Source organism: Dermacentor andersoni, chromosome 8 (assembly GCF_023375885.2).
Source record: "Dermacentor andersoni chromosome 8, qqDerAnde1_hic_scaffold, whole genome shotgun sequence".
NCBI lineage: Eukaryota > Metazoa > Arthropoda > Arachnida > Ixodida > Ixodidae > Dermacentor > Dermacentor andersoni.
The window spans coordinates 87,326,393-87,353,303 of NC_092821.1; the positions used below are offsets into that span (position 1 = coordinate 87,326,393).

The following is a 26,911-nucleotide window of genomic DNA, read 5'->3' on the forward strand; positions in this document are numbered from 1 at the left end:
ATTTCTCTAATATACTGTAAAAGGCTGTTATATAAAACTCCTTTCTTCATTGAAAAAAAAGTTTAATTTCGTTAGCTATTGAGGGTAATGCTGAACGTCTGCTGAACGTCTGCAACTTTCAAAATTACATGGTCTTCAGCTTGTGAGGCTTGATCGGGATGCAGAAATCGCGATTGTCTGCATGCGGATCAAGCAAGTACGCGATCGAAAGTGACCACGTAGCAGCCGAATCCGTAGATAGGAATCGAGCTCGATCCGGATCGGGTCCGATCACTATTTAAATTGGCCATGTGACACTGTTATGTTACAGGTATGACTACCGTCAACTTGAAAAGTTTGTGATGATTTTAGTAATGTGTTTAATACGCTAACAAAAAGATTCTGTGTGGTCTCTTGTAGACGCTTATAAGAATGTTTCCAAAGGTGAGTATTTCCACAGTATTTAGGAAATACTGTTAGAAATACTTTCTGATATACTTTAGAAGCACTGTTCCCGGTCCCTTCTTAATTTTTATCGCACTTTGTATGTGCTGTAACGCTGCCACGAATATTGGGAACTCAACTTTCCCAACACGGAAACACAGGACAAAGTAAGGACACAGAAATAGCGGCTGACTTCCATACATCTGCATTTTATTCCTGGTAGCAGAACATGTAGTCGCTGTGAAAACAAGACAAGCCAAGGTAGAATGCGCGACAGCCTATGGAAGAAAACGTATATCGAAGAAAGTTAAAAAATTGAAAAAAAAGTATCCTCGTGTAGCATCACTGTAGCTTATTGCTGATACCACTTTCGCGCAGTGCTTTCGACGGATATATATATATATATATATATATATATATATATATATATATATATATATATATGTATAGGGATGCTATACGTCGAGGGATGCTGCTGAGATATTTGTATGTATATATATATATATACAAATATCTCAGCAGCATCCCTCGACTGTTGACAACAAGGACTAGGCACAGTTTCATAATTTTTGCAAGTTTAGAACAGGTGGAACAGTCGGCAGTGCAGCAGTTCAACGCATGCAAGGAATTGACTTACGCTAGCACTCGTTTGCTCAGGTTAAGATGAATTGGTAAGTTACATTTTCAGAATAGAGCCTTCAGCCTTAACCATGAGTGCAATCTTGGTAACGATGCGAAAACAAAAGTCGTGTTTCAAGCCCTTTCAAACTCTTTGCGACGTCATGAGATTTGTGCAGTGCACGCTCTGGACTGGTTAACAGCTTATTAATAAAAAAAATTACATTGCCGTCTAAGGCACACAGAGGCCTAACCTAATCGGTTTTGAGAACAATATATGAACAGGAACAGAGAAATGGTTTCCAATCTGTGACATCACATTAACACACCGGCGCTGTTATTTGGGCGCAATATTATGACATCTAGAGCTTGGTACAGTGCCTGGTCGGGGCTGGTTAACCGCTCATATAGAAAACAATAATATTGCGATTCTAAGCAAACAAGGACTCGACCTAATACACTTTCTGAACGGCGCCCTTTCATTTCTCCGCTACTTTCTCAGCCAAATGAATGCTGATTGAATCTATAAGGGAAAAAGCATTTCATTGTACTAAAATAATAGTTGCTGTGTGGTATACCAATTGACATCACCAGGGCGAAAAAAATTTCGAACCCAATTTTGAACCCAATTCCGAGCCACGCATACCCAGCCACTCTTCTACCACGAAAGTTGCTAATACGTTGTCTTTCATTCTTTACAAACTTATTCCTCAGGAATTGGAGAACGGCAGCCCACGAACAAATGTAATGAAAAGAAAACACCAACAGCGCAGCCTTCTATGTTAGCTCTTCTCAGACTGAAAGATTAAAAGTACGAAACAATAACAGGAGATCGACCTGCGCAAAAGACCGCGCTTCTAGCTGAAAGCTTGCCTTCGTGCATAGCGTTCGCCGCCAGCGTTTCCCGGTAAACGTTACGGTTACATAAGCTGCAGTTACCGGGAAGCATGAAAAGCAGCTAGGGGTCTTTGAATGCCATCGCTTCCCGCTCTTAAAGGCAAACCTTAAGCATCCTCCAAATTTTGTACAACTGTCGTGGCTAGCAGAGTAAAGCAGCTCGTTCGAGCAAGAGAAAATAAGTACCGTGCCAGGCGTTCCTGATCCGCGTATATTTTTTTTTCTTTATATGAAATCCGGTTTCATCGAGAGCCAGTGGTGAACGAAGGGCTCGAATTTCCAGAGGTCCGGGTGGCCCTCGTGGCGGTCCTTGAGTTCGGATGTGCTCCAGCGGAAAGGAGGCTGCTGGTCCCAGGTCGGCCCACTCACAGCCACGAACTCGAGCCTTCCCATCAGGGAGAAGTTGGCGAGCTGAATAGGGCAGCCCGGAAAATTGGAGAGAGAGACACGCACACAATCGAAACAAATGTCAGTTGAATCAGAACAACTCTTTCTCCCTATCCCTTTCAATAACGTCTACACATGAGACAGCAAACATTCTCCTTTTATTGCACGCAGTGTTATAAAACGAGACTGCCACCCCAGCGCATCTTCGTTAGGTTTCGGCGTTGTTTTTTCAAAGTGACGAATTGGAAACAATCCAAGGCACGATAGGATACTCTTTTATCGTGCCTTGGATTGTTTTTCTATTGTGCCTTGGATGGTCCCGATTCACCGCTTTCAAGAAACAGCGCTAGAACCTGGCGAAGACGCGATGGGGCTTGAGCCCCTTTCTTCTCAGTCAAGTATAGAAGCAGCATCGCAGTGGCATGAAGTTGACCACTGCACCCCTCAAAGTGGCATGGATTGTGCTTTCCAAGAGAAGGCCCCAGTAAGGCGTGCAGATAAACAAACGGCAACTGCCTGCGTGCTTGTCTTACAAAGCGCAACCCATACCAGTATGCAATTCCCACTCGACCAAAAAACAGCACCCCTCAAACGTACGCCGCCCTCCGAGACCCCCCGGTATGAATGAATGAATGAATGAATGAATGAATGAATGAATGAATGAATGAATGAATGAATGAATGAATGAATGAATGAATGAATGAATGAATGAATGAATGTGTGGTTTTTATTGGCGCAAGGGCCAGGTATGGCCAAAGAGCGCCATGCAAGTGTTAGTGATTTCGCAGTGGAGTTATGAATTCTGTGAAGTTGATGTGAAGTGGCTGTAAAGGGGCCTAAAATATAGTCACTGTAAAGTGCGTAAAATGTACGTGTAATAAAATTATGGCGATGACAAATGACGTGTACTATGAGTATTAAGGTGCATTGCAAAATAATGATACGATATAAAAAATGCATAGGTTTCTAAAATTAACTAGAGCACCATGGCCTCGTTAGAGTCCTTGAGACACAAGGGCCTGGAAGCATGTGCTATATAAAACAACTATCACAGCGGCATCCTCTGGAGAGAGGATGCGCTACGAATTTATTGGGCTCATAACATGTAGGACAACCTCATTTAAAAAATTGAGGACTGCTTTGGTGTTGAAAAATGGTTCTTTACCAAGAAACATAGCTGGGTGAAGAGGTATGTAATAACGATATGCAAGAGGAAAATGCTTCTTTCTTTCAGGTTCAGCTTTGCGACACTCCAAGAGGACGTGGAGGACGGTCAGCGTCTCACCACATCGACCACAGGTTGGCGGTTCATTTCCAGTAAGCAGAAAATTGTGTGTACCAAATGTGTGCCCTATTCTGAGGCGGCAGAATAGGACATCTGTTCGCCGTGATTTTGTTGGGGAGGGTCAAAAACCTAGCTGTGGCTTTATAACGTGCAGTTTATTGTTTATTTCTGCGTTCCACATGCGTTGCCAGTATTGTCGCAGTTTCTTACGCAAGAAAGGCTTCAGATCTGTGACAGGGACAGCAGCTGTAGAAAAAGTGTTTAGTGATGTGAGTGATGTGGTGATTTTATCAGCCAGTACATTACCCTCGATACCTCTATGGCCAGGTACCCAGCATATTACTACATGTATATGTGATATATAAATACTGCATAAGAGGGAGTAAAGTTCAATGAAAACAGGATTTTTAAGCTTTTGTAATGAAATTAACGCTTTTACGAGACTTAGCGAGTCTGTGTATACAATTGCTCTGTTGAGTTTTAATTTCTGTATATGTCTTACTGCAGACAGTACTGCATAGGCTTCTTCAGTCAAGATACTTGTATGCGGGTTCAATAAGTCAGATATAGAAAGAGAGGGACCAACAGCACCATAAGATACACCAGCATGTGATTTTGACGCGTCTGTGTAGAATTCGGAGCAGCTGTAATTCGATTGAAGTTCACGGAAATGCATAGCGATTTCCATGTCAGGTGCGTGTTTTGTGACCTCTACAACGGATACCTCACAGTCTATCACCTGCCACTCCCAGGGCGGTAATAGCTTAGTTGGAGGCATTAGTCGATGTTCGAGAACAGGGACATCCATTTCCGTGCTAAGTTCTCTTGCACGCAGTGAGAAAGGAAGTCTCATGGAGGGTTTATTATGAAAAAGTGTTTGACACGTTAAGTCGTTTACAGTTTTGAAACACGGATGTTCTTTATTGGAGCGCACATTGAGAAAATAGGTAAAGCTGATGTACGTTCTCTGAAAATGTAGTGACCAGTCGTCTGACTCTGCATATAGACTTTCCACCGGGCTTGTTCTAACAGCGCCAGTGGCCAGGCGGATACCCAGATGATGAACGGGGTCTAACATTTTAAGCGCACTCGGTGCAGCAGAGTGATATCGAGACCCCCCGGTTTCGGAGCAACATGCTAGCTTTACAACGTGCCACGCTGCGGATTTCATAGGCAAACTTGCAGCTTGGTACACCAATGTGGGCAGCGGTAGTTTTAGATCTGCGGGATTTGCTTCAAAATAGAATCCTCGCCCTCCGTTCCACGGACCCTGGCTTGGCTGCCGGCCCGCGGGCGAGATCTTTTTCAATGTGCGGCTGCTGCCGTGAGCTTAACTAGGCCCCAAAAAAGAAATGGACGGTGTGCCATCGAAAGCTGCTTGTCTAATTCAGAATTCAATTCGCACTATTCCAGGATTCCTCGCACTGTCCCATGATAGCTGTATTACTCCCGTGCAACACGCTTCATCGGCGCTCTACTCCTCTTTTCTCTCACAGTGCCTAATTAGTGGTGCGCAGCTGCGCATTTAACTCAATTTACGCTGACAACTTACGGCATAACCCGACCTCAACGCAAACTGAAACAGATAACCTTTTAGAAGAGCAAATATGAAACACAATGAAGTCTTGTGAGGTTTATTTTCGAGCGTCTGTCTGTGGTAGGTGACGCGCGAAAGGTCATTGATTGAGCACGCGCCCGCCAGTCGGCTTCTTGTCGTCATAAACCTGCTTTGAGCCGCCTGATGCCGCATAACTCAGAACTGCGCCCTAACCAGGCTATCATTCGTTTAGTACAAAACAAGCAGCAGTTTGAGAGGGATGACACCTATCATATTCATGAAGACGTTCGCCCTTTCGGTCGAATCCTCCTTCGGGTATAGGCATTGCCTCAATGTTTCAGACACAAAGTTACGTGATTAGTTCCAGATCCTCTGTCTTTCGGCAGTCAGGGCACGTTCCACCTTTTAAGATCCTCCTTGAAACTTTTTCGCGAAATCATGAAAAGTATTCACGTTAATACACGAAGCAACTGATGTGGTTATGCGAGCTAGCTTGTTTTATGGCGAAATTTAGGGATGGACGCACGCACACCCTAAAGAGACACTAAAGGCAAATATCAATTGGAGCTAGATTGAAAGATTAGGCTTCTGTAATAACGCATTTTTTATTAGTAACATCAACGGAGCTTTTGTAAGTGAGAAAATGATGTAAATAGAAAATCGAAGTGGAGCCATCTGTTGTCGACTATAGTACCGCTTATGCGTAGAGGGGTCAGCACCTCTAATTCACAGAGAGCGGCCGCGAATCGCCACTGCGAGTGTCATTGCTTTTCTCTGTTTACAACGGCCGAGGTGGCAACGTGTGCCAATTGACTATTCTGCCGGCTCCGGCCGCGGAGGCTCAAGTGACCGTAACAGGTAACCTGAACGCAAGCAGAGCCACAGAGCCACTCACACAAGCTGAACGCCTGCACCCGCCAAGCAGTACGCTTCGTATTTAGAGCTGAGTAAAGACAGAACGGCATGGATGGGGGTCACGTGGAGACGACGTCGAGTCTTCCGCTTTGACGCGGGTGGTTCAAATTGAGGAGCAGCAGCTCGACCTTCGACGGCTATTTCCTACGCAATAAATGTATATATTGACACACAGAAAACGACTATAGACTTCTAGACTGATTATCTAGTTCGACTTAATATTCCCCTTAGTGTCCCTTTAAAAGCTCAGCGAGCTCACAGCAACTACCGCTGTAACAAAGCCACCCATATTAGAACGCGATAGCTTAAGGAGCCCTTGTCGCAGAACACCCGGCGTCCTGCGACGGCGTCCGGTGTCGGACATCGTTTCGTCAAGAAGATTTTCGAACTACACATACCCAGGCCTTTCATGTGATGCAAGGAATTCACTGAATTATTCAATTTCTCAAACTAAAATACATAGGAAAATCGTCAGCTACGACTTACACACAACCTACAGAAATGATAGCTCTCGTATTGTAATTTGAATAATTTGAATTTCACATAATTCTGTTACGCGAAAACTCAAACAAACCTCTTTTCCAGCCTTTCTGCAATGCACAGACCGGAGACGGCGTCCGCCATTTGCGCACGCCGGCGCGTAAATATCTCAGAGTCAACAGAACGGCACGCCCGCGTTCTTGAAGTACTTCAAGATCGCACTCGCCTCCGCCGCATCGCGGCCCATGTAAGAGGCCGCGCTTCGACCAGAAAACCCGTCTTCGTCCATAGCGTTCGCCGCGAGCGTTGTTCGGTAAACATTACGTTTGCATACGCTGCAGTTGGCGGGAAGCGTGAGAAGCAGTCAGTGGATCTTTGAATGCTATCGCGTTCCACTCTTACAGGCGAAGCTTAAGCGTCCTCCAATTTTTTTTTCCAATGCCTTCCCAGCGACGCCAGAACAGGGGGCCACTTATAGGACGTCACTTTCCCGGTTGTTGATCAGAGATTACGGAGCGCGGTTAGGATAACGTCAGCTGTCTCTCATTGCATGTCATGCGGAAGGAACGGAAAGTTCCTCATGGTCTATCAACAATAGGTATGAAATAATTGTAACGTAGTACCATTGGAGCGTACCACTAAGTACAATGCACTAGGGAGAGTCTCATAACCCGCTGCATTCTTTACAGTGCCTAGGTACTGTAATAAGCCAGTAGCTTCAAGAAAGCGGGGAAATAGCGCCGCGCACCTTCATATCAGTTCCTCCATGCGACCTGTGTCCCAGCGACGGGAACGGGTAGATGCCGTCGGCCGGGTTCAAGTCACTGCGTGCCGAGATGGCGTTCTCGGCGCTGTAGGGAGGTGTGCAGTTGCAACGCGACAGTGGGTCGTTCTTGTAGTCATTGTACCTGGAGGCAGAGAAAAAAAGCGCATTGCCGCTTACACGTTCAAGCCGACAGCTTAGCTTCGAGTTTGGCCAAACCCTTCGCATACCACTAATGCCGCAAGCGCATAAAAGTAGCCAGCATCTTGTTTCAGGGAATTTTTGACCAGGCTATGTCTCGTACAGAACTAAATAGCTAGCTACAGGATTGCACCTTACTTATTTTTCTTCTGACTTCTCTCAATATGTCTCCAGTGGAAGGACGATTATCTCGGTGACCCATGGGCGAAGTGCATCGACAAAAAGCCTAAATACCGTACTTTAAAGCAAAATTTTGACATAATGCATGTAAGGCACGCTTGCGCTACGATATAATGCCTGCAGAACTGCATTCACAATGCTTTTTTCCATGACCGCCGTCGCACCATTGGTGCCTTTCAAGGAATCGAGGAAGGTACAAAAATCGCTGCCAATAGACTATTCCTGTCTGTAAAATGCACCTCGAAATAGCTTGCTTCAATTAAGGTGTTTTCTGTCACTGTACTGCTCTTGTATTTAATTTCAGAGGCAGCAGTTATCGAGAAAATACTTACTGCTATTGTCGGAGCAAGACAAAAGGGACACCCCATGAAAATTCAAAATACGTGATGAACACACGAATAGCAACGTAAGCGTCAGCCTGGAACCAACGTTTCGACAAAGGGGGCTCCTATCCATAGACATCGTGGCTGCGCGTCTTGGAGCATGTGTGTCCAAGGCTTTTACAAGCCGACAGCACTTCACGTCACGTGGAGTCTGCTTCGGGCCAGCGTGGCACGTGCGTGTGCTGTGCACCCCGCCGGGGCGAAAGTTAATTGTTCACTGCTGGGGCTGATCAGGTTAAGTTTGCATCGGGTTAAGGATCGGCTAAGGCTGTAGGGTTAAGGATTTTGCTATTCCGTTAAGTTTGTAAAGATACTTTCATGGACTTTAATTCCAGTGCTGTGCAGTTCGTGTTGTTCGAAACGTTGAATTAATAAGTATGGCATGAGCTTGTCAGCAAAATAGCAGTACTGCCATAATAAATCAGTCAACGTGGGAGGGCTGGGAGACGGCCCTGTCTAGCTCGAATCTCCAGGAGCAACGAGCTTTCGTCGAAAGAACGCGGGCAGCGACTTCTGCCCGACACCGTCCCGGTCTAGGGACTCAACCAGTCTTGCCGTAACCCAAGCCCTTTTCGGTTTTCAATAAAAGTGCTTATCATCATCATTCTGCACCAACGGCTCGCGCGAGTGCCTCTTCCTGGCGAGGACTATTCGCGAACCCAGCCGATAAGCCAAATCGCTTCAAGGTCATGAGCTGACGAAGATAAATCGGAACGAGAAGTATGGCACACACAAAAAAATTGACGAAGAAACAAATATTTGAAAGATGAGCACCAACTAGCACTAGTTTTATACATAGCAATTACAACCACTCGAAATGAAATTTCTCACATGAGATCAAACAGCGCACCAACAACAGAAGCGAACTACGTCAACCAACCAAGAACAACTTCACCACACGTGCAAAAAATTACGATGCACATGACCTCCCAAAAAAGAGATTTCTTTAAGAGATAAAGGGGTACTGACACTCGTCTATACTCTACGACTGACACGAAAAGCTTTATGCACTTCACTTTCAATCCTGCCCTCACTATTTATTATGTGGCGACAAGTTGGATCCAGGATGGTATGCCCCATATTCCCCACTGTTCAACAATTATTGGTTCTCTTTTGACCTTTTTATGTCAACATGCGTTACGATCGTGTGCTTAATTAACCCGTAAAAGCGGATGCACAGAGCAGTTTATTCGAGCAGGAAATTTTCTATGCCGCCAGTGTGCGTATCACCGTAGTGAGACCGCTTACCTCATCAGTTTAATCATGGAGTCCATGTCTCGCACCTTAATGTGATCACGCAAGAACATGAGCGCCCGCGGTGTCTTGTCGTAGGTGAACCAGTCGCCGTACTTCTCCACCAGTCTCCACCAGCCGCTAATGTTGTAGATGTATTCGAAGGCGCTGCGTGGAATCGGATAGTTTCGGTGAGTGCAATCACAGGTAAAGCACAGATGCAAGCAAACTGAACTTTGTTCGAGAGGCCTGCTAAAGCAATTGGATACGTTGAAGGTAAACGATCTTAACAGGCAGAAAGCTGAGCAAGCTGGTAATAATTCATGACGTTAAAAGCGGGCGAGAAGAACACAGCCACATGCAAGACGAGAACGAAAGCGCCGGCGTTTGTGCAAGGCCTTGCTTATACCTATATTGAATGTGTTTATTCATTGGGACTTCAACCACACGAAAACTGAAGGTGCATTCCCCGCAACTGTACGGAAACTTTAGCCTGGTTCACGGAAACTTGGCGGAAATTTTAGACCCATTCACGGAAACTATAGGAATACTTTAGGTTCGTTCACAAAAACTATATGAAAACTTAAGGCTCCTTCATGGAAACTATGGGAAAACTTTAGGCTTCTTCATGGAAACTATACGAAAACTTTAGGCTTGTTCATGGAAACAGTACGAAAACTTTAGGCTCGTTCAGGGAAACTATACGAAAACTTTAGGCTTGTTCGTGGAAACTGTACGGAAACATTAGGCTTGTTCGTGGAAATTATATGGAAGCTTTAGGCTTGTTCAAGGAAACTATACGAAACCTTTAGGCCCGTTCATGGAAACTATGCGGAAACGTTAGGCCCGTTTACGGAAACTATACAACTCACCCTCCGCACGCAGGCCGCATGCGTGGTCTGCGTGCGGAGGGTGAGTTGCCTACAAAAACGACCATAAAGAACTCAGGCGCTGTGGTCATGCACATACTATGAGAATGATGGTGGTCAGCACATAAATTTGCCTTATCTTTGTTCTTGTGGCTTCAAGCATTCTTGTATCTGTTTATTTGCCTCTGCCCTTTTCTTCTAATTTCAGATCATTCATCTAGATTTGTGAACAAATCGAGGCAATTAGTGTATTCTCACAAGCACAAATATTGCGAATTCCTGTACTTATAACGCAATAATTCGTTGGAGAATATTGATTTGGAAAGTCACAATGCCGCTCGAAGTCAGAAGGGTGATATTTAGGCCAATCCATATATTAACGATCATTCACATGAAGGCTTAACCGCACTGCTTGCAGCTACCCTAGATTTTAGCGCCAGTAGGGTTCATAGGAAACTCCATGGTTAGAAGTTCTCCGGAGACGCGTGCAACATGCCGTGGTGTTTGGCTAAAGAAAAGCCTCCGCAGATGTATACCGATTTGACCAACTCATGCATCAAAAACAACGAAGCAGTCAAAAGTTAAAATAAAAACAGACTGATCGGCTAGTTGGTATAGCATTACGTGATGCATACCGCTAACAGGGCACACAAGACGACAAACAACACGACGACATCATGCTACTAGCAGCTGGTGGTTTATTTCACGTTGTCGAACGATACATATACCATCGCACAACACGAGGCAACAAGAAAGTGAAAACAAAGAGCACAATACAGAGTATATTCCTGCAAAATTATCAGTCCCAGACTGCTACCACGTTGTCATCTTTCGTGCCCCAGCAGTTTGGCGCCACGTCTCGCGTAATGCATTGTAAGAGAGTTCTCACACCCTTCGCAAGTTCTAGGGGTGTGTTTGGCCATTGCTCGCAATACATCCAAGACTATTCAGAATGATTGCCATAAAGCATCACGCGCTGTGCCATTTCACTTTCATTGCACTGCTTAGCTGGTGCATGTAGATATACGTGCAAACTTACGGCACGTTGTAGCTTGCCCAGTAGGTCTGGTCACGAAGCGTTTGCGTAACGTCCGTCACGTTGATGCAGGTACTGGCGTGCGGTGAAGGAAACAGGAGGAAAGAAGGTGATCAGTGACAAACATTTACACATTGGAAAATTGATTAACCTCCGAGAATGGTTTCCTGAGAAGCACTTCGCAATGCCCCAATCGCCACTATCACTAACTAGTGGCGAGAATTTCATTGACCGTTTCGGAAGAAACTTCAGCCATGAACTATTTCATGCTAAGTACGCTGATTAGTGCGGCTGTTAATAACGGCAGGTCAATTACATTTTTTCTCGATAGGAATCTGGAACAGGTTAAATGAACATAACCATCATCTTTTATTCCGAAACAAGGAACCCACTAAAGTGTATTCAAACATCTTAATCCATAGAGAACGGCTAACTGGGATCCATTCAATGTGCATACACGATTGAAAAATAGAAACAGAACATAAATTAGGCAGTCTAGAACACTATATTGTAGCAGAAAGGGGGACTAAAGCTAAGCGCTGCAGAAAAGTGTTGCTAAATATATTTTTGATGAAACGTGGAAGTTGTAATGATATTTACCATGAACAGGAAGGAGGTCCAAATATCAGGTCCAGCACTACAAATCCTTCTTTCGTCGTACACATTTTTATCTCACGGGGATAAAAACTTGCCGTGTTGCAGACCTCGTGCTTTATACTCAGATAAAATAAAGTATGAACAATGAAAGGCAAAGGTGTTAACAGTGCTCTCCTGTACCGTTAAAGCTGTTTTAAGATGCGATATCTGAAAAGGGATTATATTTATTGCTTGAAACAGCGCAAGAGATTTAGCTTTAAAACCTAATAATGCTATAGGAAATCTTCATATGAAATCCGTAGCTCCTCCAGAACTGCTTAAAATAAAGATGAAACATTTGGTCAGTTATCGCATCTATTTATCGACATTTATTTCTCACCTTCTGAAGCTTATTACTTAGAAAGTAACTTCTGCATTTTTGCAATGTAGAATCTCTTTCATTTGCTTTGCTGTTTTTTGGGTATCTTAGTTCTGTAGGAGGTCCCAACCACGGTGAGTAAACTTGGGTCTTGTGCGCATGCTTAAATTTGCATACTATATTGATCTGTATTGATGAGTAAGTTTGTATCTAAATACTTAAGAGTCCCTGGAAAAAAAAAACTGTCGCCTGTGAGCACTTGACAATAGGAAAAAGCCACCCTGGGATATTACAGTTTCTTTCCCACTCGCCTCAGAAAATAGAATTTGCAGATATATTGATTGGTTGCTTCCCTCTTCAATACCTCCATTATGTAGTGAGCCCTTCATGTTTACTTATTTTTCTCTCAAACTGAATTGAGGGTAAAGTTGACAAGAAGTTATTTTCAGGGAAATTTTCTCGTTTCATCACGTTCGTTAAAAGGAAGCTTTAGCTCAGGGGCTCCTATCAAATACGTGAGAAATGAGAAGTCATTTTCCCGGCTACCAGTACACAGATAAATATTGATGAGATTTGCAACATTTCAAAGACAATATTAATATGTAGAGAATGGGGAAAGGGGATTTTCGATTTAGGCGGTCAATTTTCTCATGGGAATTGTTGAAAATTGCAATTTTTTCAAAACGAAAATATCAAGTTTACAACTCTGTAACTGAGCAATGAAGGATTATATCACAATTCTGAGAATTGAGCCTAATAGTGCATATAAAGCGAACTAAATTGATGTAGAGAACAGGGCTCTTAAAGGGGTCTTGCAACATTCTTCGAGTATAGTAAAGGAAACACCCAAGACACGAGGAAATGCTTACGTGAGCACCTCAACCAGGTATTGCTCAATTCTATGCATGAACGAACGCGCAACGCCTCTGTAAATATTGGTCACGTTTTCCTACGGCTCTGCCAACCCCCCTCCCACTCTAACCTGTGCACGATGGCACCATGGCCCCCTCATACGACTATTAGCTGGATGTGCCAAAACGTCTCGAGCAGTATTAACTTTATCGACGGCCACAAAAGATTGTGCAGCGCTGAGTGTTCATGATACTTGACGTATTAAAAATTACGAAGTAGCTGTGCGTTAACTGCGTCTACGCAAAACAAAAAATAGTTTTGTAGTTCCGGCATTCGGCGGCCGGCGTCTGCTCGAGTTGTACCGCCTCAACCGCAGCCATGGCCTGCTTGAAGAGCGCTCTCCTCGGCTGCGGGATGTTGTGGGCTCGATTCCCACCGCCGCCGGACACCCACTGGTTTTAATGGGCACAAGTGTACCCAAACCTGTGGTTCGGCTTCCTTGAGCGGTGACACGCATGAGAAAGGAGCCTTCGCCCTAAAATTCCCGTCGAAACCCTCGTTAGCCCAACCAACTCGGGTGGTTTGTCTCGCTGCCATCGCGACAATTTCCCGTGTGGCGCCCCATATGCACCTATTGAGATGGGGACGCCTTTGGGCTGCGGACAAACACCCCTTTGAAAGCGCTGATGTCGTAGGCGGCGTGTGGTTCCGCTTACGGATATGTTCCTGCTTTTTTTCACGCCTACGATCTCTTAAGTTCTCTGAAGGCTTCCCATCCTCTCCCTTCCCCAAAGACCTCCCCATGCCACCCTCTCTGTCCTTATCTGTCTGCCACCTCTCCGCTCTTTTCCTTGGAAACAATGCCTACAAACACCAAATGACAACACTCATTTTCTTTTCGGTCTCTCCCTTTACAGCCAGCCGCCGCCGACAAACGCTGCATGTGAGGTTACCCTACTAGCCCGTTAAATCTAGCCTACCGATGATGACAAGTCCACCTTTGACAAAAACAGGTCCGCTTACGCAAACGTACGCTAGCTTTTCTGAGGCATCTTATCCCTGTTGGTAAATCTTATGCCACTAATATGCGAGTAGGACCTGGCAAAACTCTTGTAGACATTGTAACAAATGCACGTAAGCTGGGAAATGTTATACCACATTGGACCACTTGATTGTTTTAATTGATGCAGCTAACTTAATTGGGATATCTATTCTTGGTGCAGAGTGGCACATTTGTAAACCACATGCTCCTATTTGTTTGAAAGTTACCAGATTACGACATCTTTTGTATTGCAATAGAGGCTTTAAAAAGTGTTGCTTTAACGGTCACTACAATATAACTTTATCTCTCCAATGCAACAAATTTCATTAAGATCGGCCCAAAAGGTATATTAGAAAAACTATTCTCCGTTTCATACGTATTCGAAGATGTGGAATTGGAGTTGGGCGCGAGCTAAACCTTCCTCTTTAAGAAAATGCGTTATCCGCACTACCAAACGAAATATTTGTACGTGCGTTCGTGAATGCATTGGGGCGTCAGATTCATTCACCAGTATTAACTTGCTGCGAATAGTTGTGTCGCACTCGTAATTCAGACTTACGGCAGTTGTTCCAGCACGTAGAGAAGACCATCTTCCAGCTCCATCCCAGGCTTGAACCGTTTGTAGTCTACCACCATCCACTGGTTGTTGTATCTGTGCAACAAAGTTTAAAAGATCCATTCGTCGCTGTCACACAATAGCGTAGTTGCTGTTGAAAAGGGCCACCTACCCTTAACCGCGTCCATTGCATAGGGTCGATTATGCAGTATTTATGGGCGCAGGAGCACATTTTAAAGCTCCTCGCTGAGTTTCCGTGCTCATTGCATTTTCTCGTAGGCATTTCGCAAAACACTCTCTTTCACTCCCCATTCCCCTCCCCACGTGTAGGGTAGCAAACTGGACTCAGTCTGGTTAACCTCCCTGCCTTTCATTCTTCCCGTTTCTCTCTTTTTCTCTCTCTCTCTCTGTCTCTCTCTCTCTCTCTCTCATAGTTTTGATTTCGTTGTGATGGTTTTAGGCGACTTCTGTAGCCGACAGGATGTCGTCTTCTCAGACATGATTAACTAGAATGTACAATCGCGGAATCTGTAAGAAGCAGTACCGAGACAGCGAAGCGTAACGCAAAACAAGTGTTTTCTGCAGACACTCCACTGCGTACCTGTTTCACCTCATCGCATAACAGCCTTACACAATGAAACGTCACAATAAGGGCTGACCTTATTTTCGATAGCTCGAAATGGGAAAATATCTTTCGCCTGTTGCGATTTCTTTCTCGTTGTTCTGTTCTTGAGATTTGAATAAATTCTTGTCAGGTCCTCAGAAATGTTTGCAAAAATTTTTTATTTCATGAAATTTATTTCACTTCAGTAACCGAAACTATGTTTCGAAAGTCGCAACAATTCAGAAGTATTTTCGCCTTGGCTTCCTTGTATCTCATTATACTGGAAACATAAATTTCTTCGAAAAGATTACCAATAGTCACACAAAGCAGTTCTCTTTCGCTCGGTAAGCAAACAACTAAATGGCGACCCCGACGTGAATGTCATGCCGATACGCAGCGTCTCTCTACCCTTGCCCGTTATGAATTGGTTACCTCCGAGAAACTTAGTGCAACCAAGGTACTGAATTTCTGACGATAAATTTGGTATCGAGGCAAGCATCCAACTTTTCCGCGAAGAATTCGGAAATTAAGCGAAAACCAGCATCATACAAAGTTAGTTGCAAAAGAAAAGCCAGAAACCATGCAAATTGACGGCTTTAAATTGTGATGTCATGGACCTCTAAATGCCTACTGCTGAATAAACGCCAATAATCCGCCAGTGGCAATTTTGTGGCAATCGGTTCTGTGGAAATCCACTACGCGCAGAAAGATTCACGAACGGGAAAATATTATCGCGCACCGAGCATGGCTGGCAGCTGCTAAGGAAATTTTCTGCGCTTCACGCTGTCCAGTTATTCGACCTCGTTGGAAAATCTGCTGGCCTCCGGGTTAGTTGAAATGGTAAAGCGGCATCCCCAGAAAGGCATCCGGCCCGGGTTCGACCTCCAGGCAAGGCCAAATTTTTCTTCATCTGCGAAATTTTTTTTTCCGAGAAGGCCGAATGACTTTATTTTGCAGCTGCGTGCCACTATCGTGTGAATGACAATTTTCCTGTAAATAACACTTCGATGCTTGAACAAGCGTTTCTATACGCAGCCATCTATATGCCGGACTACAGATTGGGCTTCCAATTAACGTGATAAGGTGTGTGTGCTATACATCAAACTTTCTTTCCTCGATATCACGCGCTTCAAGAACTTTCAAAATATTTCTCCCATGTAACCATACCAGCAAACACATCAAAACCTCTAGACGTTCGCTAAACATATTTTGGATGTCATAGCCAATGCAATCTGCGTTGAATCGTTTTCCGGTAAGGCTCCAGAAGCAACACTACAAGCAATGAAACCGACTAAGTGCTTTATCGCACACTGTGCATGAGACTGCGTTAACGCGGGTGCATATGGGACGCTTCTTGTAGTGCATAATATCTCTCTTTTTCATAGGCTTTGTTGCTGTAAGTTTAGTGAGTAGCTATGTCTATGAAATATGTCTGCCTGTTATACTTGAGACAGCTTCAATTTCTAAAATGTTTGCAAGGACAACTCGCTCTGATGTACCCTAACTTCGCGTTTCTCAACAGTTGATCAACAAACAACATTGACCCACTGCAAAACGGTAGAAGGGATGAAACAATCACAGATGCTCACGTGCCACTGTTGTACCGGGAGAATATCCTGGTCCATTCATCGCCACTGAACGCCAATCGGTTGGACACTACATTCCTGATGAACTCCAAGTTGGATTCAGGCGTGACGAACGAATACAGAGAATCATTCTCGTTGCCGATGGTAGTCTCCATGGTGGCCTGCGCAGTGACGTTTTTAGGTTGCCCCATATAGATATCAGATATTTGCGGCAAGTCACGTCAGAAGACATGACATGAGAACTGTAATGCGGTTTCTGACTTGTGATTTTCTTGCGTTAAGTGAATGTTCTAGATGCAAGTGCTGGAGATTTGCCAAACTGGTAACGTTGCATCTTGAATATCTTCACAGCGCACACATACTCAGGAGCAGGCAGAGTCAAACAGCGCTATTTCACTCCGCCTGTTCCTTTCCCTAAGTACGTGTCTGCTGTGGACATATTCGAAATGACCCGGATCTCCAAACCCCAGAGAAAAAAAAAACCATACTGGCAATGCTCAGCGCATCCTTAGTGATGTAACGTGACACCTTTTCTACGGAGCAGCTTTGTTTTTGTTTCTCCGGCGGCGTATGTGTCGTGATTTTATGACACAGAAGGTGATCATGTGGGAACAGGAAATCGTAGCAGCACAGCTTGACGAACGACCAAGCCTGGGGGAGTGCCAAAACGTCGTCATGTCTTGCTCTCACGTGACCATCTCCTGTTTCGTTACGCCACGAAACATACACCCCCTGAGAAACAAAACAAAGTTAGTGCGTACAAAATATATTATAGTAGGCTGTTTACGGTGATCTGAGGCTTCCCAGTAATATTTTGTGTGATTTTGGGATCCAGAGTCCCCACTTGACGGAATAAAAATGATAAGTTGAAAATATAATCTCTGTACTCCTTTAACACTTTCATGACACAAACTATCTTATTGCCGTTTAAGCCAGTAATGCCTCATTCAGAGTCACCACTATTTCGCATGGTATGTGCATTGCGAACTGATGAAAGTATTGGACTAAGATTTGTGATACGATGGCAAACGTACAACGTTTCCAAATGGGTAACACATAGCTAATAAAGACTTTGAGGGACACAGCGAAGAACAGGAATCCAATTCGAGCAACACACAGCTAACATGTGAGCCTAGACTTGTCTGACTCAGTAAATGCAGCGTTCATTCATGGGGTACCTGTACGGCAACCAGCACAATTTCGTTAACAGCCAATTACATCTGAGCGTTCATGCATGTACGTTTCAAGAGTCATTGACGCTCATATTTTCGAGGGCCTTCAAGTAATCTAGACCACATCGCTTCTTATATGCCGTTCTTGGTGTTCCTGTAACCAGCATGGCTCTGTACATGGAAATAAATTGTTCTTTTTCATTGTTGCGTGCATACAGGAGAAAATAATTGATGCAACCACTCACGAGCGGTCAATCTGCTTGAACTTTAAGTAACCGAAAAAATATATCGCGGTTGAGAGTTTGAACCTGTGCTTAAATATCTATATGATCACTATTTAGAGCTTCATCGCACTAGCTATACCTGACCCTATAATTTTTTTAATAAATCCTGAAGTTTTACGTGCCAGAACTACGATCTTATTATGAGGCTCACCGTATAGTGGTGGACTCCGGAATAATTTTGACCATCTGGGCTTGTTCAACGTGCACCCAATGCAAGGTACACAGGCGTTCTTGCATTTCGCTTCCACTGAAATGTGGCCGCCTTGGTCAGCATTTAATGCCACGCCCTCGGGCTTGGCAGCGCCACGCCGTATCCGCTACGCCACCGCGGCGTGTGTCAAGCTGAACCTTTGAAACATCACAGTCGAACGGGCTCCAATTAAGAGCCTCTTTATTTTGGACGGAATGCTTCCCCAATTTGTGCCTTTGCAGAGAGATAGACTACGTGGAAAACTTCACCTGGATATTCCCCCAGATCCACAAGAAAATATAGGCACTGCTTGACAGCCTACAGAGAACATCTCTTACACGCACGAATTTCCATGACAGTGTGTCCTGAAGTGCTCGAGGTAATCAACAGAGTTTCTTAATTGGCATCAATAGAATGATGACAGTGATACTGCCAAAAAAAGCCACAAATAATGCAGCATGTTTCCCCGTACACCCTTGAAAAATACACACAAACAAGGAATTGCGCGATAAAAGCAATCTTATTCCATGTCCTTGCATGCATAAATTGAAATTTAGGCTGCAGTTCAAAGTTCGCATTACCAAATTAATGGTGCAAATTGTCAATTCCAGTTTGCCGTTCAAATAAATTCAGTTTCAGTTTTTCTGACAAGCTTGTCAGCCGTATGTTCAAGGGTGTACATTAAGATACGTGCACTGAAATACGAACTCCTGCAGATTGCTTCCCTTTGAGGTCGAAATTTGTTGGGATTTTGGAGAAACCCCCCGTTACCTCTGCATCTGCTAAAGCCACTACTATCATAATAACCATAATATTATGAATATGACGGAGCCTTACCAGACCCGACGAAATGAGGTAGAAATCGTCACCGGAGAAGATCCTGCCGGGATATGATGAGAACGTCATGGTGTGGCCCGGTATAAACTTCTCTGCAAGGGAAAAAAAAGAATTGCTGTTGCGCCATACTTCCACAAAATTTCACATACCTCGAGAAAGGTGGCAGAACGTGGCAAACCGACCGATCAGTGAGAGACACTGGCACGCTTCCGTTTTTACGCGCTACTTCTGGCTGTGCGACGGGACGCCCGCGAACGAGTGAGGTAGGACTGTCACTTGCGCGTTTTAATCCTTTGTCTTATGACACTTCCTATTGTGCAACGTGGCACACGTGTGAATTGTCTGAAACGACATAGTTGGCGTTGGTTCGGCAGATGCACTCGTGCTACTATGACCTAATATGGAGGCACGTAAACACACTTCATCAGTAGAAGATACCAGTGTTTAGTGGGAAAACCCTTGAATCATAAGAAGCCTTTCACACGTAAAACCATTTGAACTAAATTTTATCTTGAAGAAAAAGTTAGTTCTGAATTCCAGTGTAACGTGCGAGTCTCACATGCACTGCGCAGCGCCTTAAGAGGAAGCTTTTGCTCGGGCCCAACTCCGACGCGGCCTATTCAAATACATGTAACAAGCAAAAACATTTTTCTGAGATAACCCCTTGACCAATTTTGATGAAGTTTGTTGCATTTGAGAGAACATGTTAAATTCTAGTGACTGTCGGAAGCAGAATTTCGATTTAGGGCCAGAATATTGTTACAAGGGTTTTCAAAATTTCGGAAGTTTGAGAAAAATAGAAGCACGAAGTTTACAAATTAATAGTTCTGCATCATCAGCAGATATCGCGATTCTGTAACAGCATCCATTAGATCATTCAAAGCGGACAAATTCGATATGTCATTTTATATATTACGTGAACTTGTTACGTTGTTTACAAGGGTTCTGCAAAAGCTGTATTTACATAATACTACATTTTTTTATATTCATCTGTGACACATCAATTTTGTCCGCTTTAGATGTGCTATTAGATGCAATTCACACAATTGTGGTATCATTTTTCATTGTGAAGTTACAGGGTTCTAAACTTGATAGCTTCGTTTTCTTAGAATTTTTTATTTTTGCCCATTCTTAATAACAAATTTACGACCTAAATCAAAAATTCGATGCCAAAAGTCACTAGATTTTAGGTGTTTCTTTTAAATACAACAAACCTCGTCAAATTTGGTTCAGTGGTTGACGTGAAAAACGAATTCTCCTTTTACATGTATTTACATAGGAGCACCTGAGCTAAAGCTTCCTCGGCAGCATTTCAAAAGGTACACTGCTTTTAGATCACGTAAGATACTTTGTGGTATGAGAATTAGGAACACGATCCCCCTTTTTTTTACTTCAGAAAGCAGTTCGCTTTATTACTGGTCCTGTGTAGTACTTTTCATGCGTTTGTAGACATGGATATGGCTGCTTTCGCCTCTATTTATATGGTATATTCATGTAGGTATGTATTTTTTTCTAACGAATTTTTTTTTCTAACGACAAAAGAAAGAAAAACGGTTATGGCCTAACGGAGCGACGGGATATTGTGCAGGAGACCAAGCTTCGATTCCACCATCGGGTACATATTTCATTTTATGATTGCGATAGCAATTATATTGGCAGTCCGGGCGCATTTCTGCCGCCGCCGTCGGAGTGATGTTCCATATAAAATCTAAGGGCGATAACATCGTCGACGCGCGCCGTGGGCTGTATGTGCGAGTGAAAGTGCGCGAGTGTGAGCCGACGAGGGTGGCTAAATCTCGCGCGCAAGGGAAGAAAGTGGGGAGGAAGTGCACCGTCTTCTGTCATGGCACCGGGAAGAGAGGAGGCGGAGGGAGGGGGCGTTCTACTGCGACGGCGGCGGCGTATGGCGCGGCTGCGTATGGCGCTGCCTTGCGTGGCCGCTCAGTCACTGTCTTCTAAGCGACTTGCGATGAGTACACATTCAAGGTGTATCAAGGGCTCCGTATGCTCTCTCTTTTCGCCGCTTAGTTCGCGTTGAAGCGAGAGACAGGACGAAAGTCAATCCGCTCGCTGCATCTGCCGCGCTTTCTCACTCCAGCGTTTTGACAACGAGTTTCTGCGGTCATCGAGTGAGACATGTTCAGGTTCGCTTCTGCGAGCGCGACACCACACTGGTTAATTTCGTTAGTAAGCGAACGTTTACACAATTTATACAGCTGATAAAACTAACATTCTTACTATGTATAGCTGTCTACCAAGAGCTGTCTAGAAATCTATAATTCGTCCGTCGTGCGAAACTGCAACTTTTTTTGTTCGAGAAGTTCGGAACGATACGAGACTGAAGCCTATCTGTTGCTAAGTGCATGGTACGAGGTAAAGAACACTCTTTAATAAAAAAGGACTCTTGTGCACAGTACACGTGTCTTGAACGCAGACGCGTCTCCGTATGACAGTGCGGTGACGTAGTCGACTCTCCGCAGTACGCTGCCACTAATTGCATTCGCCATCGTAACACGTTGTCGAAAAAAAACCGTTTCTGCACATGAAAAGGAGCGCATTTGTTAGCAGTTTCATGCGCCTGTCAAGCTGGTCCTCTTGTGCGTGTGCAGCGATAATCTTCGCATTTTCCGCATTTGCCTGCGAAGCTTTCGGTTTAAGGTGACACGATTGTATATGTTTCTTATTGAGAGAGCCATGGAAGGACCCTGGCGTGAACCACGATCACAGTCAAGTTCATTTTTCAAGCATCACTGAAAATATTATTTATTCATCCATCCATCTATTCGTCCATTTATTCATTTATTTATTCGTTGGTCCATGTATTCATTTATTTATTCGTCCGTCCGTTTATTCATTTATTTATTTGTCCGTCCGTTTATTGGTTTATTTATTCGCCCGTCCATTTATTTAGTTATTTGTTCGTTCATCCATTCATTTATTTATTCGTCCGTCCATTTATTCGTCCATACCTTCATTCGTCCATCGCTCCATTCGTCCACCCACCCATTCATTAACTTATTTATTTATTTATTTATTTATTTATTTATTTATTTATGTGTGATACCTTACAGGCCAATTTAACGGCACTGAATAAGGCGGGCAAGATACTATACACACGAGGTAAAGAAAGCCAACATCAAATGCCAAGTTAACCAATTAAGTAGATAGAGAGGTTAGCAACAGATTTATAAACCAGTGAAACATCAATGTGCAACATTAGGATCACAACGCGTTCACGTTATTTCGAAATGCTTCATGGTTCGACATGGATGCTATGTAGCCCGGAAGGTTATTCCAACGGGTAATAACCCGAGGCAACGCCGATGAGATAAATGCTCGCATTTTACCGTATATGCGCATGAAACAGCATACTGCGAAGGCGTTGTGGCGTGCGTTCTTGTGGATGAAGCGACAGAAAGTGAGACCTATTGCTGTAAACGTAGCTTTGTGTAAGACATAAAAGAGCAATAGCGTGGTGAGTTTGCACTGAAACAAAATGCCTCGTTTTATTCGGGCAATGCTGGCAAGGCTGTCGTGCTTACTCTAATGAATCTGTCCGCTCTATTCTAAACACCTTCCAGCATACGGATAAGGTAATGTTGACACAGAGTCGATGTAGATGAAGCGAATTCTAGTTGCAGACAAACAAAGATTAGCTTGGCTAATTGTGTTATATTGGTAGGTGAGTTACGAAATTTGCTACATAAATATCTTATAGACCTAGATGCTTTAGAAGGAATTGCTTCAACATGCGTAGCCCAGGAAAGATCAGGTGTAAGGTGGACGCCAAGGTATCTGTAATATGAAGCGTTATAAACTACTGCCTTATCAATGGAATAGGAAAACTTCGAGTTAATGCGTTTACGGTGAGAAGTACCTTGGACTTTAAAGACTCAAGAACTCAGGGGACGTTTGCCAAGTTTTACATCAACTGCAGGTTAGTTCCAGGTTACATTAAGGAGTAGAATGGCTTTTTAAACATATAATAGTGCGGTAAATAATGCAGTCATCAACGATACATTAACTTAGTATGATGATCAGCGGATAAATCGTTGGCGGTAATTAAAAAGAGTAGTGGACTGAAGACGCTCCTTTGGGGGCCCCCAGTTAGACGAAGAAGTTTTCACTTCTGCAAGCTGCTCACGCCAAGACAGGTAGTCCCAAAGCCAAGATAGCTTTAATGAATCTGAACACAGGGCGGACAACTTAGACATCAAGCTATGCACAACAGCAGCAACATGGAAAATTACTAAGCCTCGCGAATGAGCCGCCAATGTAGCCTCGCATAGGCCAGATATTTCATGACAACATCCATGCATACACCTTGGAGCGGTGTGCTGACAGATGCAGTATCTGGTGACGGTGGCACAAGGCTGCATAAATTATCAACGCCGCTCTTTGATTGGGCACATGTAGAGGCCGTGGCAGAAGCGGCGCAAGAGAGTAAAAGCTGAGTGCTTGCACTGCCGCACGTTGCACCGTGAACTGTGTCGTTGAGTATCATTATTTGCGTACACTCTAAAAAGGCTTTATCCCACGACAACAATCGTGCTCTAATTTGCGCGCCGTTCCTTTCTTTAACGCTGCGCTCCCGGTACTTCCAGGTCACGAACGGTGTACTCGTTATCAGCGGGACATATATCATTCTTGACAGGCAGGCAAGACAGATGACGATTATTGTTGCGGGACAAAGATACACCACAAAGCGCATCAATTGTTTTCTAGAGTGTACTAGGGAGTGTATTTAGTTGCACATAGCGTAGTATATGGAAATGTAACTTCCGCGGTTTTGCCAGTACATGTGGTCCAGGAGCAACACGAAGGCAGGAGTTTTCTTTATTTGTCTTGTACCCCACCTTGTAATTTTGACCAGGTGCCTTTAGGGTCCTCGATTAACTAACATTTATAATCCTTGACTGCAGTCCCAAGCCACTGCAGTGGCTTAGCTGCTATGGTGTTGTGCAGCTAAGCACGAGGTCGCGGGATCAAATCCCGGCCATGGCGGCTGCATTCTTTTTTTTTTTTTGGGGGGGGGGGGGGGCGTAATGCAAAAAAATGGCTGTGGCTTAGCTAAGGTTAAGCCCAGGATGCGAAGCATACTAGCCTTTATTTTAGTTGTTGAACCACTGTTTAGCCTGGTGAACTGCTGTTGCTTGGCTATATTTGGTTCGGCTAGTAGAAGAAACAACTCATGCGTTACTCTGCTTCGCCTTCAAGAGTGGAACGCGACAGCGTTCCCGTCGACCCGCCAAGGGGTGTAAGACAATGGGCTACGGCGCAGCGACTACGCGCCCCGCATTGGACGCGGTGAGCGTCGAGCAATGCAGCGTTCGGCGCGGCAACGAAATGTGCGCCTGAGCAAGCGACGCACGCCTGAGCCTTAGAAACAGCTCGTTTCTAAGGCAACACCGCATTCACTAGAGGCGCTTTTGTACCGCTTCGAAGCATCGTACTCGTGGCTCAGTGGTAGCGTCTTCGTCTCACACTCCGGAGACCCTGGCTCGATTCCCACCCAGCCCATCTTGCAAGAGTTGAGCCAAAGCCACCTAGAAAAAGCGCAGCTGCTTATATACCGCCGCGACGCCGCGAGCGACGGCGCGAGTTGGAGCCCCGTTTCTCCTCTGTCGTGACGTCACGGTGTCACGTGGTATTGAAGGCGACACCACCGCGCCTGAGGAGCTGGGTTGAGCTCTAGTAATATGCTTCGCATAAAAGCCCTCGTGTCCCTTGCATTGTGGCCAAGTTAAAGGTCCTCTGGTGGTCAGAATTATTCCCTGGTCCCCTGGTGGTCAGAATTAATAATCAAATAGTGGTTTTGGGTCTCAAAACATCAGAATTCAATTCAACTGCGGTCCCTTTGCTCACCTGAACCAGGTGCCTCGCGGTAGGGCAGCCTGTACTTCTTGAGGATTCTTAACATGCTGGAGTACTTGGTCCACGTGTTATGCGAGACGTACAGGTCCTTGTGCAGGGGCAGAACCTTGACAAGCGCAGAGCATGACCCATCACCTGTTACCCGGCTGACCACGCGCCGCTTCAACACCATCTCCAGATCTTGCACGTCACCATGCAAGTTCAAAAACCTGTTGGGGGAGTCGGAGCCGCGCATAAAATGAGCACAGGGACAAACTGGTGTCTTTTTAACACATGACCGGTCTTGCACAGGTGTTTATTACCGCGTATTTTGCTGATAAAATGTTGCAGTACCAAAGCGAATGCAAGCCTAGTTATGGCAAATTGTTATTACCAGTTAAGCGTTAAAATATGCAGCAACTAAAGCTGTGGGTATAAACCACAGCCTCGTGTATAAACGCATACGTTATTGAACACCGTACTTTCTTTTCTTGTGTAAGTTTAACGAAATGACTACAGAATACAATCATTAGCTGCTTATGCCGCATGTTTAAGTCATTATAATAATTTGCAAATTCGAATACATCTCCAATCACCGCCTAAGAAAGATCATGTTGGGCTAGTAGCGGTATAATCAAGACATGCGTTCCTTTATTTGTCAACGTGGACATTAAGAAATGCATGGAAGAGTAACCAAAAAAACCTCGGGTAATAAGAAAGTCGGCGGAATCCATGAGAACCACTGAAAGGAGCATGCGCCCCCAAGACCCTCAAAGCCAAAAAGGCAGAGGAGAAATCAGCTTTCTTTCTTGAAACACATAAACAAATGTAAAAAAGCTGCGGTGGCGGCAGCCCCTCTAGCCACTTCCTTAGCTACTCGTGTACGTGCGCTCATCCTACAGCGTCGGCAGCTGTAGCCAGCGCCAGTGAAGACCACGGCGCACGATAGCAGCTCCGCTACCACTGCCCCTTCCCGACAGACCAGCCACCCTATCAAACGAGCTAACTAGCGAAATATGCAATCGTGGACAATTGTAAAATTCCGCCACATTATCGAATTCTGCAGTGGAGGCGCTTCGAGCCCATCAGATCTGACAAGTTGGCGAAACATGGTGGTATGTCCATAATAGTACCCTGGTTAGTTAGCTCGTTTGGTAGAGTGGCTGATCTGTTGGGAAGACAGTGCCAAATTTCATCAATCAGAGTAACCACAAATAACCACAACGCCGTTATTTGTGAGCCTAGGATGCTAGGAGATGCCAGGGCGACAGATAATCAACGCATATCTGGAAGCGCAGGAGCACTGTATAAGCAAATAAGTTCTGCATAAATCCTGAAGGTGGAGCAAGTTTCACCACCGGCGGAAAAGGTTATCACCGAGAAAATCTACGACACAATCGGCACATTGTTAGCGCTTCGAGTTTTCGATGAATTCCCTCTCCTCCTTTCATTTCTTATGTTCCCGATTAGTCCACATGATAGAGCAACTGAAACGGAAAGCAGCATTGGTGCGGGTTCGATCCCGAAACTATAATTTCTCCCTCACCTGCGAAGTATTTTTAGGAATCATATAGGTTCGCGTTATGTACCGTCATTGTAGCTTCCAGTGAATTATGGTTTTGAAAGCGAAGCTTTCTTTTTCTCTTTCCTGCAGTTGGGCGTTATTTTCTCACAGGTTATATTTGTAAATATATATAGACAAGTTGGGCCGCTGGGCAAGAGCCCGAATAGACAACTTGCCTCTGGCTTCTG

General features: G+C 44.5%; 1 protein-coding gene across 4 annotated transcripts in view; it reads right to left on the minus strand.

Moving 5' to 3' along the window:
- Positions 1–612: 612 nt before the first annotated feature.
- The window catches only part of LOC126529387 (putative phospholipase B-like 2), a 46,328-nt gene continuing 20,029 nt past the window's right edge, over positions 613–26,911 (minus strand). For 3 of the 4 annotated variants that reach the window (XM_055069820.2, XM_055069819.2, XM_050176982.3), the window contains 8 exons: positions 25,172–25,389; positions 19,307–19,398; positions 16,827–16,984; positions 14,637–14,729; positions 11,232–11,303; positions 9,339–9,491; positions 7,312–7,471; positions 944–2,349 (listed from right to left, as the gene is read on the minus strand). In XM_055069820.2, the coding sequence (XP_054925795.1) occupies positions 2,164–2,349; positions 7,312–7,471; positions 9,339–9,491; positions 11,232–11,303; positions 14,637–14,729; positions 16,827–16,984; positions 19,307–19,398; positions 25,172–25,389 (1,132 nt within the window). In that variant the 3' untranslated portion in view covers positions 944–2,163. Of the gene's footprint in view, positions 702–943; positions 2,350–7,311; positions 7,472–9,338; positions 9,492–11,231; positions 11,304–14,636; positions 14,730–16,826; positions 16,985–19,306; positions 19,399–25,171; positions 25,390–26,911 lie in introns of those variants that run through there. The other variant, XM_055069818.2, reaches the window with a different exon arrangement.